This window comes from Podarcis filfolensis (genome assembly GCF_964270895.1).
Source record: "Podarcis filfolensis genome assembly, chromosome: 4".
In the NCBI taxonomy this organism is placed as follows: Eukaryota; Metazoa; Chordata; class Lepidosauria; order Squamata; family Lacertidae; genus Podarcis; species Podarcis filfolensis.
Window position 1 is genome coordinate 53,810,813 of NC_139607.1, and position 16,306 is coordinate 53,827,118.

The 16,306-nt window shown below is 39.5% G+C and overlaps 1 protein-coding gene across 14 annotated transcripts in view; it reads left to right on the top strand.

Annotated features, from left to right (window-relative positions):
* The window catches only part of TIAM1 (TIAM Rac1 associated GEF 1), a 188,100-nt gene that overhangs the window by 144,000 nt on the left and 27,794 nt on the right, over positions 1–16,306 (top strand). For all 14 annotated transcript variants that reach the window (XM_083611258.1, XM_083611255.1, XM_083611250.1 and 11 more), the window contains 5 exons: positions 4,447–4,551; positions 5,948–6,029; positions 8,127–8,213; positions 9,694–9,918; positions 13,399–13,502. In XM_083611258.1, coding sequence (XP_083467384.1) covers positions 4,447–4,551; positions 5,948–6,029; positions 8,127–8,213; positions 9,694–9,918; positions 13,399–13,502 — 603 coding nt within the window. The remainder of the gene's footprint in view (positions 1–4,446; positions 4,552–5,947; positions 6,030–8,126; positions 8,214–9,693; positions 9,919–13,398; positions 13,503–16,306) is intronic.

Sequence of the window (16,306 nt, forward strand, 5' to 3'; positions counted from 1 at the left end):
ACTTATCCATCTATACCAGGGGTCAGCAACCTTTTTCAGCCGTGGGCCAGTCCACCATCCCTCAGACCATGTGGTGGGCCGGACTATATTTTTTGGGGGGGAGGGGGAATGAACAAATTCCTATGCCCCACAACTAGCTCAGAGATGCATTTTAAATAAAAGCACACTTCTACTCATGTAAAAACACCAGGCAGGCCCCACAAATAACCCAGAGATGCGTTTTAAATAAAAGGACACATTCTTCTCATATAAAAACATGCTGATTCCCAGACCATCCGTGGGCTGGATTGAGAAGGCCTGTGGGCCGCATCCGCAGCCTTAGGTTGCCTACCCCTGATCTATACAAACATGGAAATGGGTCTTGAATCTGCATACAAGTAGCATTTGAAATTTCCTCTAGTACTGTGACACATTCGCTATTTTCACACTTAGATTAGCCATGAAAGGTTGTATCATAGTAAATATTAGTGGGATTGTTTGTCTGCTGACTGTCACAATTTGTGAATTGTTAGTTTGGAAAAAAAAGGAGAGGGAATTTTCAGATAAAGATAGCTGTTAGCTGGGTTGCAACAAATTTAACTAATCTGTTTTCTGAGTTGTAGTGTTGGATTCTTTTAAGTATGGGACAAAGGGATGCGGGTGGCACTATGGTCTAAACCATAGAGCCTCTTCGGCTTGCTAATCAGAAGGTCGGCAGTTCGAATCCCTGTGACAGGGTGAGCTTCCATTGCTCTGTCCCAGCTGCTGCCAACCTAGCAGTTTGAAAGCATACCAGTGCAAACAGATAAATAGGTACCGCTGTGGCGGGAAGGTAAATATAAGTCCATTCCCTGTAACATCCACTAACCAACTAAACTGAAACCCTTAAAGCAATTTGTTTAACACTTTGAATCTTTCATATTCAAATGATGCCTTCAGAAACATAACTTTATGACTTTTAAAGAAAAGCCCAGTGTTGCACAGAAGGTATGAAGATAAGCATTTATTATGGGTAATTATATATTGTATTCACTGGCAAATGAATTTCTGGAGAGTACTGACGCTCTCAGTGAGAAATGTCTTATTGTAACCAAAGGCAGATGACACTTTCAAAAAAGACACAATAGGCAACAATTATAAAATGTTCTTAGCAATCATTTTATTTTTAGAACTTTTACATAAGCAGTAAGCCAGATTCTCAGCCAACAGATACTGACTGCTCTTTTCCCTATACTTTATATTTTGTGAAGATAAATTCCTAAGTCCATGTTCTACTTCTTTTTAGGCTTTGAGCCACAAACCTATTGGGCCACAGTTGGAATTGTATTAATTTCAAGTCCATTGGGCTAAACTGATCTGTAGTTCAAGCTGTGAATCTGCTTCTTTCCGTACCAAATTATCGGCTTAGGGAAATACTTATGGTTGCATTCTTTCCTGTAACATCTAATAATAAATCTCTCTCTTCTGTCTCTTGTATTCAGCTCATTCTTTTTCTTTAATTCTCTGATCCACATCATTTCACATCAGTTTGCCACCTGCCATCTGAGAACCAGTCGAGTTCTGGTATAGTAAACATTTCATGTGAACTCCTTCATGCTCTAGATTGTGTTGTTGAGATTCCCCATGTTGTAAATCTTCCCTTGACGGTGGGAACCCAAGGGTTTCAAATGCTAGATTGAATAGATGCCCAGGATTATTGTCCTACTATAACTGTATTGATTGTCTGGGTAGTGTGCTGTGTACTGAGCATTGGGGGGGGTGGGACAAAGGTAGCTCAGTGGCAGAACCCATGCTTTACAGTGAAACCTCTACTTACGGACATAATCCGTTCCGGAGGTCCATCCGCTGGTCGAAACGGGACACTAGAAGAGGTGTCTTGTGTGCTTGCACATTCGGCGGTAGTGCACTTCTGCACAGACGCCAGAAGCCACTTCCGCGCATGCACAAATCACGGCAAACCCGGTGTTTACTTCCGGGTTTGCCGTGGATGCAACTTGGAACATCCGTGAGACAAGGTGTATGTAAGTCGAGGTTCCATTGTATATAAAAGAGGTGAACCTCAGATCCAGAGGGTCAAATCTTGCCCCTCCAGACCTTTCAGTCTGGCCCTCAGGGATCTCCCCAGCTGTATCTCCTCTCCAGCCCTGGATGGATGATAGAGAGGGGCATGTGTAGAAACCACTACACTGTACAAAGTTAACATTCACATGCTCTGGCCATTTTTGTCTCTGGCCGCTGGAAGGTTGCCAGAAGGGAATGCAGCCACCAGACTGAAAACAGTTCCCAATTTTTGCTGGGTTTGATACCGGGCACCTCCAGTTTTTGCTGAGCAAGTTTGAAACACGAAAGAAGCCACTGCCAGTCACTAAAGAGACAACACAGAGCTATATGGTCAGTGGTCTGACTTGACATAGAGCAATTTCCTATGTTCCTATTTGGGGAATCTCTAATAATGAGCTTCCTGTTTTCAAAACTAAGGAAGTTTATTGTGGGGTTCCAGAGATGATGATGCTGTTGTTGATGATGATGATAGGCATAGCAATCAACCTTTTCTTGGAGGTCTCCCTTATTCTGGGAGAGCTATGGCTTTCCCCACAAGAAAGTAAATAGTTTAGAAATTGCTGTGCATCAGCATATAACCATCGGTATGTGTGGTTAGCCTGGTGCTGCCTGGGACACTAGTCCCTGTAGGTTCTCTTAACATGTCGGACTAAATCTCGCTGACATGCCTTTCAGTCACGGCTTCTCCTGACAGCTCTAAAGCTGAATGAGCTGTGGAATGTACATGAGGTTTTTGCTGATTGCTGACTGACAGAAAGAGGCTGTCGGAAGGAGGCTAGTGGGTCATTGGTTCCATTCACGTGGTTTTGTTTGCCTGTTCTTGCGCTGCCTTGTCAAGTTTCATTTCTGAACGTTTCTCAAGCGGCAGGCTTTCCCAAGTCTTTTTGTTCACTGATACGCAGCTGACTTGCCTTCCAATTCCATCAACGCTGAAAACGGTTCAAATTCAGTTGGGTTTATTGGGGGAGGGCAGGAAGGAAGGGGATGCCTGTAGATGAAAAATAACCTAGCGCTTTTTGACTCGGTCAAAAACTGCGCTAATAGGCAAGGAGAGATGCTGTCTTCACAACAGATTTGGAGGCAGTAGGCCACATTGGGACTGATGTTAACTCGGTGTCATATGAAATAGCTGATGTGGCTCCGATTAGAATTTGCTACAGGCCTGAGGCAAGTAATGATTGCCCTCAGGTGTGTAGATGAATGGCAGCGCTCATTTGCCCTCCCTTCCCTCCCAGATGCTGTTATGTTATTTCCCCAAAGGCGAGAGTATTGGAGAACTAGTGGGGTTTTAATTTTGAAAGAGATGCAGCCTTGCTACTTCTGCCACCGGCCTTGGGAAGAAACGTTCCAATCCTTCTGTCAGCCTTTCAATACAGGAGGGGAAGCTGGGTTGGCTTTCTGTTCCACACTGAACTTTTCCTTGCACTGCTGTCCTTTTACCTGCTGTGGAAAAGAGTTGTGGTTGTGTCTGCATACTTAGCTTCAATGGGCCAGAAGCGGCAGCTGTTTGTTCAGAGGTAGGGATAGTATGGTAGTAGTGGGACAGCCAGACATTCATTACCTTTCAGGCAGATGTGGGCCCATTCTGAAGGCCGTTTTTTGTTTGTTAACGGATCTTCTGTTAATTGTGAGGAGAATCAAAGAATCATAGAGTTGGAAGGGGCCCAAGGGTCATCTAGTCCAACCCCTGCAATGCTGAAGCTGCACTTGTTTGACTTTGCTTTAGGATTCCTCAACTGCTTCAGATTTCTGAAGTAATTCTAAAATGGCATATATAAATTCCACTTGTAGGGAATAGGGAATAAGAAGGTGGAAGTGCAAATGCCATAACATCCAGCTAACTATAACTAACTCTTTTTTAAAAAAATAACAATGAGAGAATCTGGTAAACACATTCATGGTTATCTGTTTTGGAATAATATTATGTAATGCCTGGAATATTAGGAGCCCTTTAACATTCAAAATTAGCAAGTATTTGATAACGTGATGGCAAACTTTGGTGAGATTCAGAAAGCAGCACCCCTGGTCTCCTACTGTATATGTCAGATTTTAGGAGCAAGCTGTTCCCTTTTCCTATGATACAATTAACTTCTTATCTACGCCAGCAGTATTTTCATCCACACTGTAGGTGAGCAGAGCTGGACTTCAGCAGGGCTTCCTACTCAGAGGAATGCTGTTATCTTTCCAATATCAAGACGGGGATAAGCGAGCATTTCTTTTCTGAGTGGCAAATAAAGAATTATTCCGGGGTTGTTTAGACAGTATCTTTATAAAACATCCTTTTAAGCAAGAAGACCTTCCCTTCATTTTACAGGAACATCTTTCACGAAAAGAAAATGGTTACTTGTGCTCTTATCTATATCTTGCAGTAACCTTCTCTCCCCCCTCCCTTTCCCCCCCTTTCAGGCACATCAGCTGGATTACTCAGCTCACTATCTACGTCTTAAGTTCCTGACAGGAAACCAAATGCAATCCTACATACCAAAGCCAGAAGAGGATATTTATGAATTGGTAATGCTCACCTTTCAGTAATAATTCTGTGCAACGTTTCTTGTGAGAAAAAGACTCTTGTTGTAGTGCTTGGTCTTTTTTGGTAATTAATTGCAAGCTGTTGATACTCATAAATATCAGTAACTTTAAACTAGTAGCACAAGATAATTGTGTGGCGGAACAAAAGATATTGATTCTGATACTATTGTTGTTATTATTACACTTGAATTCTACCCTTCAAGGAGCACACAGAGGTATAAATGGTCCTCCCCTCTTCACAACAACCCTGTGGGGTAGTTTTGAGACTGGCCCAAGGCCTTAAGGCTGGGTGAGGATTTGAACCAAGGCCTTCTAATCCTAGTCCAACACTCCTAATTTCTATATGAGACACTAACTTTAGTAATTCACTTTTAAGCAGGGTGATAAAATGCATGGCTTGTGATTGGTGTAAATGGAAAGAAGGGAGGTGGGTCTAAGTTTTCTCAGAGGAGGCATCATTGTGAAAGCTTCTGTGGATGTTGAGGGGTGGTCTTTGCCAAGCAAGATGGAGAAAATAAATGTGGATTTCTGATGCAATGAAAAAGATGGTAGATACTGACCCCCAGTGGAGATGAATAGTAGGACGACTGACTAAAGGGGAAATTATGTGCTTTTATTTCTGAGGTCAAGGCAGCAATCTTATACAGTTGTACCTTGGTTCTCAAACGCCCTGTGACTTGAACGTTTTGGCTCCCGAACGTCGCAAACTGGGAAGTGAATGTTCCGTTTTTCAAACTTTTTTTCGAAGCTGAACGTCTGACGCAGCTTCCATTGCTTCCGATTGAGTGCAGGAAGCTGCGCCTTGGTTTTCGAACATTTTCAGAAGTTGAACGGACTTCCAGAACAGATTCCGTTTGAGAACCAAGGTACGACTGTATGTGCTTGCCTTGGAGTAAGTCCCATTGAGCTCAGTGGAGCTTGCTTCTGAGGAGAAATCTAGGGTTGTGGCTGAAAATCTAAACGGCTAAAAATGAAGCTCAACACTTCTGCAGTAATTTGCTGTCGTTCTTTAGAAATGCTATGAGTATACCAGAGTATACATATGCATATACTCTGGTTCATGCAGTTCAGCTTGCTCCTCAGTGCACACCCATCCCTTTCCCACCACCTTGTCAACAATGACATTGTGAACCAGTATTTAATTTAGCAGTACGATCTGCCAAGTTATTATTTTTATTAAATTTGTATACTGCCCTTCATCGGAACACAACATAACAATACAAAATGAAAAACGCAAGATTCTCTTCACATTGCTGCAGTTCTTCTTTAGACATCTTTGTCTTCACTCTTAATTTTAAAAGAACACTGTGTGAAAAAATAACAACTGACAATATATGTCATCACAACAGACTCTCACTCTCTCTTTTTGCATTTTCAGTTGTATAAAGAAATTGAAATCTGTGAGAAAATTACACAGCAAATTCGGATTGAAAAATCTGACACGTCGTCTGATAACTATGGTGAGTTTGACATTTTTATATTTATATATATATATATACACACACACACACACACACACACACACACACACACATTTGCCTTTTCATATCTAAGCATGCTTTTAAATACATCTTCAGAGGATTTATTGAATAAACCATCTGTGGTCAAATCTCAGGACTGTCATTCCCATAGCTGTCACAGTGTGCGCCTCAGTATTAAGCCTTCTAATGAAACATGGCAAATCTGCCATTTTTGTCTTGCCTGAAGTGGTGTGCTAGATTTTCATGGGGGTTGATTTTAAGTGCAAAGCCTGGCCATTTCAAGAGCTGAGTCCTTCCAGGAAACAAGCCTCTCTTTGCTAAATAAATAAAGACTTTTCACAGTAAGCAAGTCACAGCATCATCCCCAAGAAAGACTTTTTTCAAGGGCTGCCTTTTCTTGCAGCAGAAGCTGCCTTGCGCCATTCTGCCACTGGATTTGACCAGCTGTTAATTGGATCCATTTAAAGATATTCATTTATTGTAAATGACTCTTGTGCCACTTTTCAGGATCAAAGATTATCCCATAGCAGCATAGAATAAAGCGATCACAAACAAGAACAATCAAACAACATTATTAACTCTACAGCAATACATAATTGTTAAATGTAAAAGTGAACAGAGCAATAGAAAATTAAAAATAGCATAAAACCATCAGGGTTGAATTACTTACACTTTTAATTATTTGGCCACGTTAAAGTAGCTTATATACTTCTATGTCCTATGTCTTTGCTAATTAATAGAAATTACATGTTGGTCATTAGCAAATAAGGTTGCCATCTTAACCCAACTTACCTGGGAGTAAGCCCCTTTGTATTCAATAGGATATACTTCTGAGTAGTTATGGTTTAGCTTGCATTGCAATTTATTAACCCCCCCTCCTTTTTAAAAGTATGTACAACTACTGACTTCTTTGTTATGTAGACACGACCTAGTGCTAGTCACCTGAACCCAACCAATTTTTGCCTTTATACCCCAAATATCCATCTCTGAAGCTGTGATAATTCAACGGTCTCAGTTTTTCCTGCTGGGCTTCCATTAGGCAGTCCTGTTCATAGTGAATATATTATCTAAGATTACCCTTTCTTGCTGGCTTTGAATCTCTAAACATAATGAGATTTCTGTATTTCGTGGTACACAATGATACTCTACTGTCTTTTCTTTGTCCTTTCTCTTTTGAAATTGATGAATGAAAGTATCTTTCCATCTACAAAAATTACTTTGAAGGCAGTTTGATTGAGAATTGGATCCTATCACATCTGCTTCCTTATAGCTAATGGCCAATACTATGTTAAATATATTTCCCCCAGGAGGGTCATAAATATTTTGCTTAATAAACAAAAAGGCAAGCTGCTGCCTACATCTCCCTAGGAAGCCATCGAATTTCAGAGCAGCAAATGCCTCGTTTTAGAGAAAGCAATAAATAATGCATGATAGTTAACATGTATTTACATCCTGCATACTTTGGAGCACCTCGAGGCAGGACAAAGTCAAATGCATGTATCAAGTATGATGCACACTTCTAATCCAGGTGTTGGCAGTTATTTTCCTGAAAAAACATTTCCCTGAAACACTCTGTATCTCTGCGTCTGTTTCCCTTTCTCCCACCCCACAATTTTAAATATATGTGAGCCACTTGTGCCTTACCAGATTTAGAAAAAGTATAATATGTGTAGTGGTAACATAGCTTTAATCTTGGTCGGGCCTGTGTATTACACAATTCAGTATACTGCACAGATCTGACTGCAAGTGAGATCTGTGTTTTGCTTAATATATTCACTTTTTTCTCTTGTGTATCATGCACGTGCAGGATCTGGAAAACTGAACCATAATATTTTGCCCAAAACAAATTTAAAAACCCATATATTATTGTTGTCATGATGGGGTGTGGTATTCTGTTTTAGAGAGCAACTTGCATAGATTATTTCCATACAGACTATATGAATAATGGTGGGAGTTTGGTAAAATTTGACCACGTAAAGAAATGGTTTTACTTGATTAAAGCAAAGTTAATGGAATGGATCTTTTTGTGAAATTAAATCAAATGGTTCTCAGTTTTGCCACTGGATATTTCAACAGGCTTTTCTCTGTCCTCTGTGGAAGAAGAGGGGATTCGGCGGCTCCATGTAAACAGTGTCAAAGAGACAGGCCTGGCTTTCAAAAAAGGTAGGGTGCCAGGGGGTGTTGTATTTCCCTTTAAAACTTTTTCAGTGATCAACAAAAGGAGCCCTTTCCTCTTTCTGCTATTCAAGATTATACCAGATCTCCATTGCACCTAGACCAAAAATCAATTAGGAATGGTGACAAAAAGTGTAACTCCAGTACCTTCCAAATTATGATACTGTTCAGTCCGTCTCTTAATTTTAAAAGATGAATTTATTGTAAAGCTGGTAACACAGTTATGTTGAAGGTTGACTATACTGTGGTACAGACGCTTGGGTTACAGATGCTTCAGGTTATAGACGCTTCATGTTACAGACTCCGCTAAACCAGAAATAGTATCTTGGGTTAAAAACGTTGCTTCAGGATGAGAACAGAACAGAAATCGCACAGCGGCTCATAACCAGAAACCACTCGTAACATGAGGTGCGCTTTCATTAATGGCGCCTCCCGCTGCTGCTGCGCCGCTGGCGTGCGACTTCCGCTTGCATCATGGGGCAAAGTTTGCAACAAGGGACATCTACTTCTGGGTCAGCAGAGTGTGTAACCCAAAGCATTCATAAGGGGGACGGTATGTAAAATGAGGTACCACTGTACATCTTTCTGGACACTGAAGGTTGATATTCTTCCCTTTGCTGCATCTTAATAGCTTGTGATAGTTTTGTTTCATGTTGATTTAGGAGAAGTAACTCAAGTGATCACAAGAAGTAACCTCTGAAGAGGGTTGGGGCAGGGATAAATCACATTATGTTTACTTCTTTTTCAAATATCTATCTACATGCATGTTTTGAGAACATGAATATCTTAACGTGAGAACTTAAACTAGACAGCAATATACATTCCTTTTGATTTTTTTAAAAATTATGACATTTATCCTACCATTGGAAACCTTCACACAATCATTACAACTTAATTTTAGTATTCTTGCAATACTAAATAAATTAAAAGGGGCTCAGTTCTCTGTTCAGTCATGAACTGACGTAGTGCTCTTGGGTGAGTTACTTACCTTTCTTGGTCTTAGTTTTTCCACTTGTAAAATGTACATAATTCTTATTTTCTAATAAAATGATTGAATGGACAAATAAAATCAAGATTGTAAAACATGGAGCACAGTACCCAGAATGCTCTGCCATGCTGGACTGAACCTCATGTTGCCAGACACACTTGGCTTGGCTGGACTGGGCTGTTGCATCATTACAGCGCATCTTTATGGTTTGTGCCCTAAAAGGGGTTTTCAATAAAGAAAAGTTTCTTGTTTGAAAGAAATAGCATATAGGCCAGAAGTGGCCCTCCAGATGCTTCTTGACTCCAACTCCCATCATTCCTGACTGGGGCTGATAGGAGCTGGAGTCCCACAAGATCTGGAGGACCACAGGTTAGCCAACCCTACCTTAGGCAGACATGAAATCTTAAATGCTGAATAGAAATCCAACTCTGATGGATAACTTTTGAGTATGACTCTTGATTTTCTGCTTTCTCTTTGCAGGCCTGAAAGCTGGTGATGAGATCGTTGAAATCAACAAGAAAGCTGCTGAAGACTTGAATTCAGCCATGCTAAGAGATGTTCTTGTTCAGCCTTCTCTGTGCCTTACAGTACGGACTTATCCTGAGAGACAGGCAGGGCAGAAACTAATGCAGCTGCCACAACGCCGCACAGATGGTTCACTTGACCTGACCGACAGTCCATTGCGCTCTGTTGGCAATAGCCAAGGTACCCATGTTTACTAGCATTGTGGGCTTACATTTTTGAATCTTCCAACTCTTCAGTTCTATAAAAGACACTTGCTGCTTTCAAAAACAGAAGCTGCTGCAATTTTAAAGGATACTTTTTAAAAGTTTTTAATCGTATGTTTCTCTTGCGGTGTCTTCCTCCACCTCTCTTCCAAACATCTTTTTATTTTTATTTATTTTTTTAAAAAACACTTCTTCACGTATACTACTGCCAGGCAAACCTGATGCAAACATTGATACATTTGAAAAGTTCCAAACATTGCTTAGTTTTTGGGCTATGGCAGCTTTCGAAAGTGTCTCTCTGTTTTGCCACAAGATGGCAGCAGTGTCCTACATGAAAGCGGTTCTGTGTAGGATTCATTTGTCCACTGAACATGCTTGGTTAATAACAGAACAAAGATGAAAATGTTCTTAATGATGCAGTGAGGAATGGACCTTTCTCTAGCCAGCTAACATGAATAGGGGAGTCAAGTGCCTGTGAACATGCAGTTCATACTGACTGAGGAATTAGATTCCGACAGCAGGCCTTCAAAGCATGTCCTTGTATGCCCACAGACTGTAGCATCTTCCATACACTACTGTGTTCACCAGGAAACTTGCAGTATCTTAGTGGCAAAACAAGCACAAACAAATCCTAAGAAATACGCTTTTTAAGTCATTGTGGTCCTAAATGTTCATAGTGAAATAAGAGTTCAGGTAAGAAAGGAAGGGAAGCAATAGATTCACCTTGTTTGTGTGAATATTTTACCAGAAAAGCCCAGGTGCTTCCCAACAGGCAGGCTGTTTGTACGAAATTTGGTTGCTATCCTACACTTTCTAAGCACAATTTTCTTGTGACTTTTCAAGCCGCAAAAAGTATTGAGAGAAAAGTGATGGGAAATTGTAGTGGAAAGTATGGGATAACAGCCACTAGTTAGCTGTGCCGTATCACCTGTGTGTGAAAACACAAGCTCAATATGCAGCTAGACAGGAAGCTCCCCAGATCTTTCCTTTTTCTGCTTTCCAGCACAAAAGATAAGGCTTTTTGCATGGTAGGAAAGATAGTCACGAACTGTGGGATATCACTGGTGTTTGCAACTTCCGCAAAAAAAAAAAAAAATGAAAAGAAGAAGAAGAAGAAGAAGAAGAAGAAGAAGAAGAAGAAAAGAGCAGCAGAAGAAGAAGCACAAGTTAGTCTATGGTTGAGGTCAGTTGAGGAACAACATGTATGAAGTATAAGGTGAAAACTGAGGAGAAAGAAAAGGGGGAGTGGGAACTGACCTGCTTGAGCCCTGAACAGGATATAATCTCCTGGAAGTGTGCATTAGGTTGGAAGAAGGTACGTGCTTCCATGGTTGACCCCTATCCCCATGCTGTATATCAGCAAAGCACCAAGGTGCAGGACCATCAGCCAACCTTGTTCCTGAGCCCCTTTGCACTGCATAGCATAGGGAGGGAAAGCTTCAAGAAGCAGGAAATGAATTTTTAATAACATTCATTCTTGTTTTCAAATCTCACTTTTTAAGGATTCCAGAGTGAACGTTTTGTAGCCAGCAGAGTTTAAAGCCACACTTTTTTATTTTTTATTATTTCATTTATTGAATTTATTTTCCGCCCTATACCTGGGGGTCTCAGGGTGGTTACTTTCTGTGAAGTAACATTGTTCTGGCCATGTCCAGGAAGCTTCTTATATGACCTACTGCACTGTCAGATGCTCCTCACTGAGGGCTGTATATTATCCAAGCCAGATAGTAACTTGAATAATTCATGTGCGTAAATCCCTGGTGCAATTTTGGTTGGGCCCGGTGGTCTGGTTCACACATCACACTAAACAATAAATGAAGCTGCAGTTTCATGTGAACAAGAAGCATGCTGTTGCTCCCTGTCTTTTCCAGGGTTTCATAGTACTACAGAGTGCCATAAAAAGTTTTTAAAATGTGAACTGCAAACATACACTACTGCACTGTGTTTAAATAGCAATTGTAAAAATATATGGTTTCATTAAATTGATAGGGACAGCTCTGTGTGTGAATGTTTGTATGTTTGTTTGTGTGTGTGTGTGTGTGTGTGTACATGCACAATAACACATGACTCATTTTTATTTGTGAGACACAGTTTTGGTTTTAGGAAATTTTATTGAATGTTTTTGCATTCCATTTTTTGTAAACTGCTTAAGTATTTGATGATATCAAGCAGTAGAAATTATTTGTACACACAAACATATATTAGCCAATAAATAGATGCAGACAGTAAAAAGCATTCCATGTGTTCAGCTGTTCACTTAAGGCCCAAATGAACATTTTCTCTCTATCTGGGACTGGAGTCTATACTGCAGGAAGTAGATTAAGGCACGTTTTTCCTATAACAGGAAAGAAGGCCCAGATAACTATAAAAAGTATTAGGCTCATCAGAATAGGGTGAGATTCCACAAGGCTTTAAAGGGACTGTTGATCATAGTAGACAAAATGAAGCTGCTCAAACAAGCTTGGATATGTTGGTGGCATTTTAAAAAATAGGTACTATTTTGATTAAATACTGAAATCTATTATTCAAGTAATATATTTTCAGTGCCATGGTGTTAGATTTTTTATAATTATTTAAAAACTATTCTCAAGTAATCAAGCCAGTTGAACAATTAGGGATTTTACTTCAGCTTTGATCTCAATTATTTGAGGTATCTTCTTGATTTGAGTCATATATGAAACAAATACACCATTGTTCTTGCTGAGTTTTGCTCTCTTCAGCATGTTGCATCAACAGACTTAAAACTGACATAGCAATGGTGAGTTTGCCTATTATATCAAATAATATCAATTATTATATCAAATTTTCAGGTTGTTAAGAAACAATTTGCCAGCAGAATGTTAAAAGCCTATGGCATGTACCAGTGGATCACATGGCAATTTGCATGGTGCATTTGGCAAACTGCTTGTTCATTATGTATTTATTTAAAACATTTATAGCCCGCCTTACCTCAGCAGAACTCAAAGTGGCCAAGGACAATGAAATTAAAACAACCATTTAATGACCAATAAAAGCAGTTATGCCCATCTGAGATACGGTATTTTATTTTGAGCTCTTCAAGGTATTTCTGGAAGCTATATATGAACATAATGTATTACTTATTAGAGCAGAATGTAGGTAATTTTAAATACGTATCTAGTCATCTCATGATTACTGCTCCCATTCCAGATATAGTGTCGTAAATGTTTGTTATTTCATGCAAGCAACACTACACACAAGGCTATGAAAAATACTCAGTTTTACTCTGGACCCCCCCCACTCCAATGTGTACTTTTTGCAAATAGTAATAGGCTCCATTAATGGCAGTTTCAAGTGATCTAAGTGAAGCGTGCTCTAATAATGGCACTGGAGAGCTAAAAGGTGTTTGTGTTTGCTCATGACATAACAGTGTTTGCTGTGTTGCACTTCTGAATTGTTGTTCAACCCGTTATTTCTCACTTCTGTCTCATCCTAACAGGACACTTGTTCTGCAATGATCAGGACAGCTGTGCTGAGACAACTCCAGAAGAGGCAGAAGTGCATGTCTTGGAGTCGTCCAGTGAGGGTGATAAAACTGGCAAGGTGTGAAACTTTCATTTTCACATTGTAAATAGCAGAATCACTGCAGGCTAAAAGCTGGCATGCTGACTTCACAGCTGTGTGCGATTAGAGCGTCTCTTCCAGGATAATGTTTACCTTGGGGTGTTTTTTTTAAAGTGTTTACATGATATGGAATGAACCCAATTAGAGCCTTGATTATAGCTCGACACCACCTGCTGTACCCAAATGCTCCCCCTTCGCCCATCATGGGTGGGTGTGGTGTGGTAATAATGATTTTGAATATAAAACACTACAGCCCCTTTTCTTTGGTTGTGAATCTCCCTGAATGCCACTTGCCACATTTTCACATGCACCCCTGCCTCTGCTTATAATTCTTAATATATGATATGCTCAAATATATTTTTGCTTGTTGCAGAGCTTTCATGGTGGCATCCTAAATGGAAAGAAATGTTAGGTGTTCTACCTTTTGATTGCAGTGGAACTCAACAATTAAGATAAACTGACCAAACAAATGGATTGTTAATTGGGATGCCCATCCCAATTGGGAGCTTATTAACATATGAGCATCCTAGTTTATTTTTGTGGGTGCTTTGTGAAGACGAGCTTGTTGTTTTTTGTAACTGTGTGTGCAAAAATACAATTCAACTTTAAAAGGACATGCATTTCAAAAGTTGTCTGATGAGTGCCTTCATTTTACACTCCGCTGAAAACATGTAACTCTTTCAGAATTTTTCTGATAATTAGTAACAGATAAGGTAAGCAGGTCTGAGCTTCCTTTTGTGTCCCTGTATTGCAATGGTTTCCCCAGAATAGTTTACTAATTACAACTTCTGCCTGAGGACAGCTTCACATAATACAAATTTATTAAATGAATGCCACTTTTTGTGAATGAAATTCCACGTTTGTAATACATGCAGGTTGTCACATGTGACAAGCACTTTAATATTTATTAACACAAGGCAGGAAGCTGAATTTGGTGGTATATCATGGGGTGTACACGTAATAAAATAAATGTGTGTGTAATTATCGTATGTGACTATATTTATGTGAGTTACATTAAATATCCAATCTCAAAATTGTATCCAGGTAAGAAATTAATCTTGTGGGAGGTCGCTCTTGGTTACGAATTAATCCACAAATGGTGTTGTTAGGATATCATAGTGGAAAGGAAGGAAAAACCTCATGGCCTCAGATTTCCTGCCCCTTTGTCTAACTAGCCTATAGCCCTTCCTTTGATAGCTAGACAGTGGAAGTCTGCTAGCAGGAGGTATTCCCAAGCTTGAAGCAGCTGCAAAATTGCATCAGCTACTAGAGCTCAGATGCAGAGCTCATATGACAAGCAGGAGGCTGTTGAAGTTTGCACTCTGGTTTCCTGCAGGACCTATTATAGTAAGTGATGCTGGGTGGGTTTTCTGGCTTAGAAAAGAAGGGAAGTTCTGACCTCTAGAGGTATGTAGATCTTAAAACGTTAAGTATGGTCTTTGCTGGATTAATAAGGTGTTTAGAAAGGGTATGTCTCATTTTTAAAAGTGAGTAGTAGGAAACTGGTTCATAGTTTTAAAATATTCTTATGTTGGTGTTTGTGCTCTTATCTAGATTTTTACATTTTGCAAACTACAGTGGTCATGTCCTGAGGTTTTCTTCTTTTCAGCTGCAGATGTCTTAGATCAGTGGTCCCAAACTTTCTCCCCCATAGACCACTTGAATATTGCTGATGGTCTTGGTGGGATCCCTTAATTATTATTCTGCCTGTTGTAGCAATTGCAGTGCACTTTGATGGATAAAGTATTATTTTTAATTGTCTGTTTATGCTTCTTTTGTTTCATATCTGTAGAATTCATATCTGTAGAATTCAGATTGTTGTGCAATAAAATAAGAAATAAAAGAATCAATAAACATACAATTAGGAATCAATATGAATATTTAATGTGGACATGACGTGGACCATTTAAATGAAGCTCAGACTACTGCTGGTCCATGGACCACAGTTTAGGAACCCACCTCTTAGATTAAAGATACGTTTTTAAGGTTAATAAATATGTATATTAGGGGAAAATGCAGTAGCTTGTCAGCTCTATGTAGCAAAACATACATCGTTGATGACCAACTTTTTAAAACTAGCTGAGTCATTAATACTCAGTAGACGAGTGTAATACCTTTCTAACTTGTGTAATCTCTTCTGTAGCAGAAGAATACAATAAGGAATGGAAACCTGCTTTGTATAAACGAAATGCCATTTATTTAATGTGCTCTTAAAATGCTGAAATGCATGTTTTGTTTATAAAGAGAGACATACTTTTGAATTCATTCTGGATTTTTGCTCAAGGTTTTAAAGGTGTGTGTTTACACTGCTTGTTTAACCTGTGTTAAACATTGCAAATGAAGCATTGCAAATGAATTCATATTTTGAGTTGAATAGTTCATATATAATGCTATACCGCATAGCACAATAGCACTCATCACATTCTTCCTGTATTTTTATGTGATTTATGACTCTTTAATAACAAAAGATTATAGGAGCTCACTTGATTAACCTTATGTGGGTGTATGCTTGAAAAGTGGTTCTTTTACGTACTTCGTTCCTAATTCTATCATAGCATTATATTTGTGCTGAATTAAATCAAATCTTTCCAGCAATAGCACCTTCCTTGTACAACACTAAATGTGCTTTTGTACATCTACAATTAGATTTCTTCTGCAGACTATGTTATATCAGTTGCATCATTAGTCTTCATAGGACAGTGTTTCTAATAAGCCTTAAATGCCTACCCAAAATGTTTATTAGCCGCCTTGAACTACACATACTTAGGTCAGTAGTATAGAAA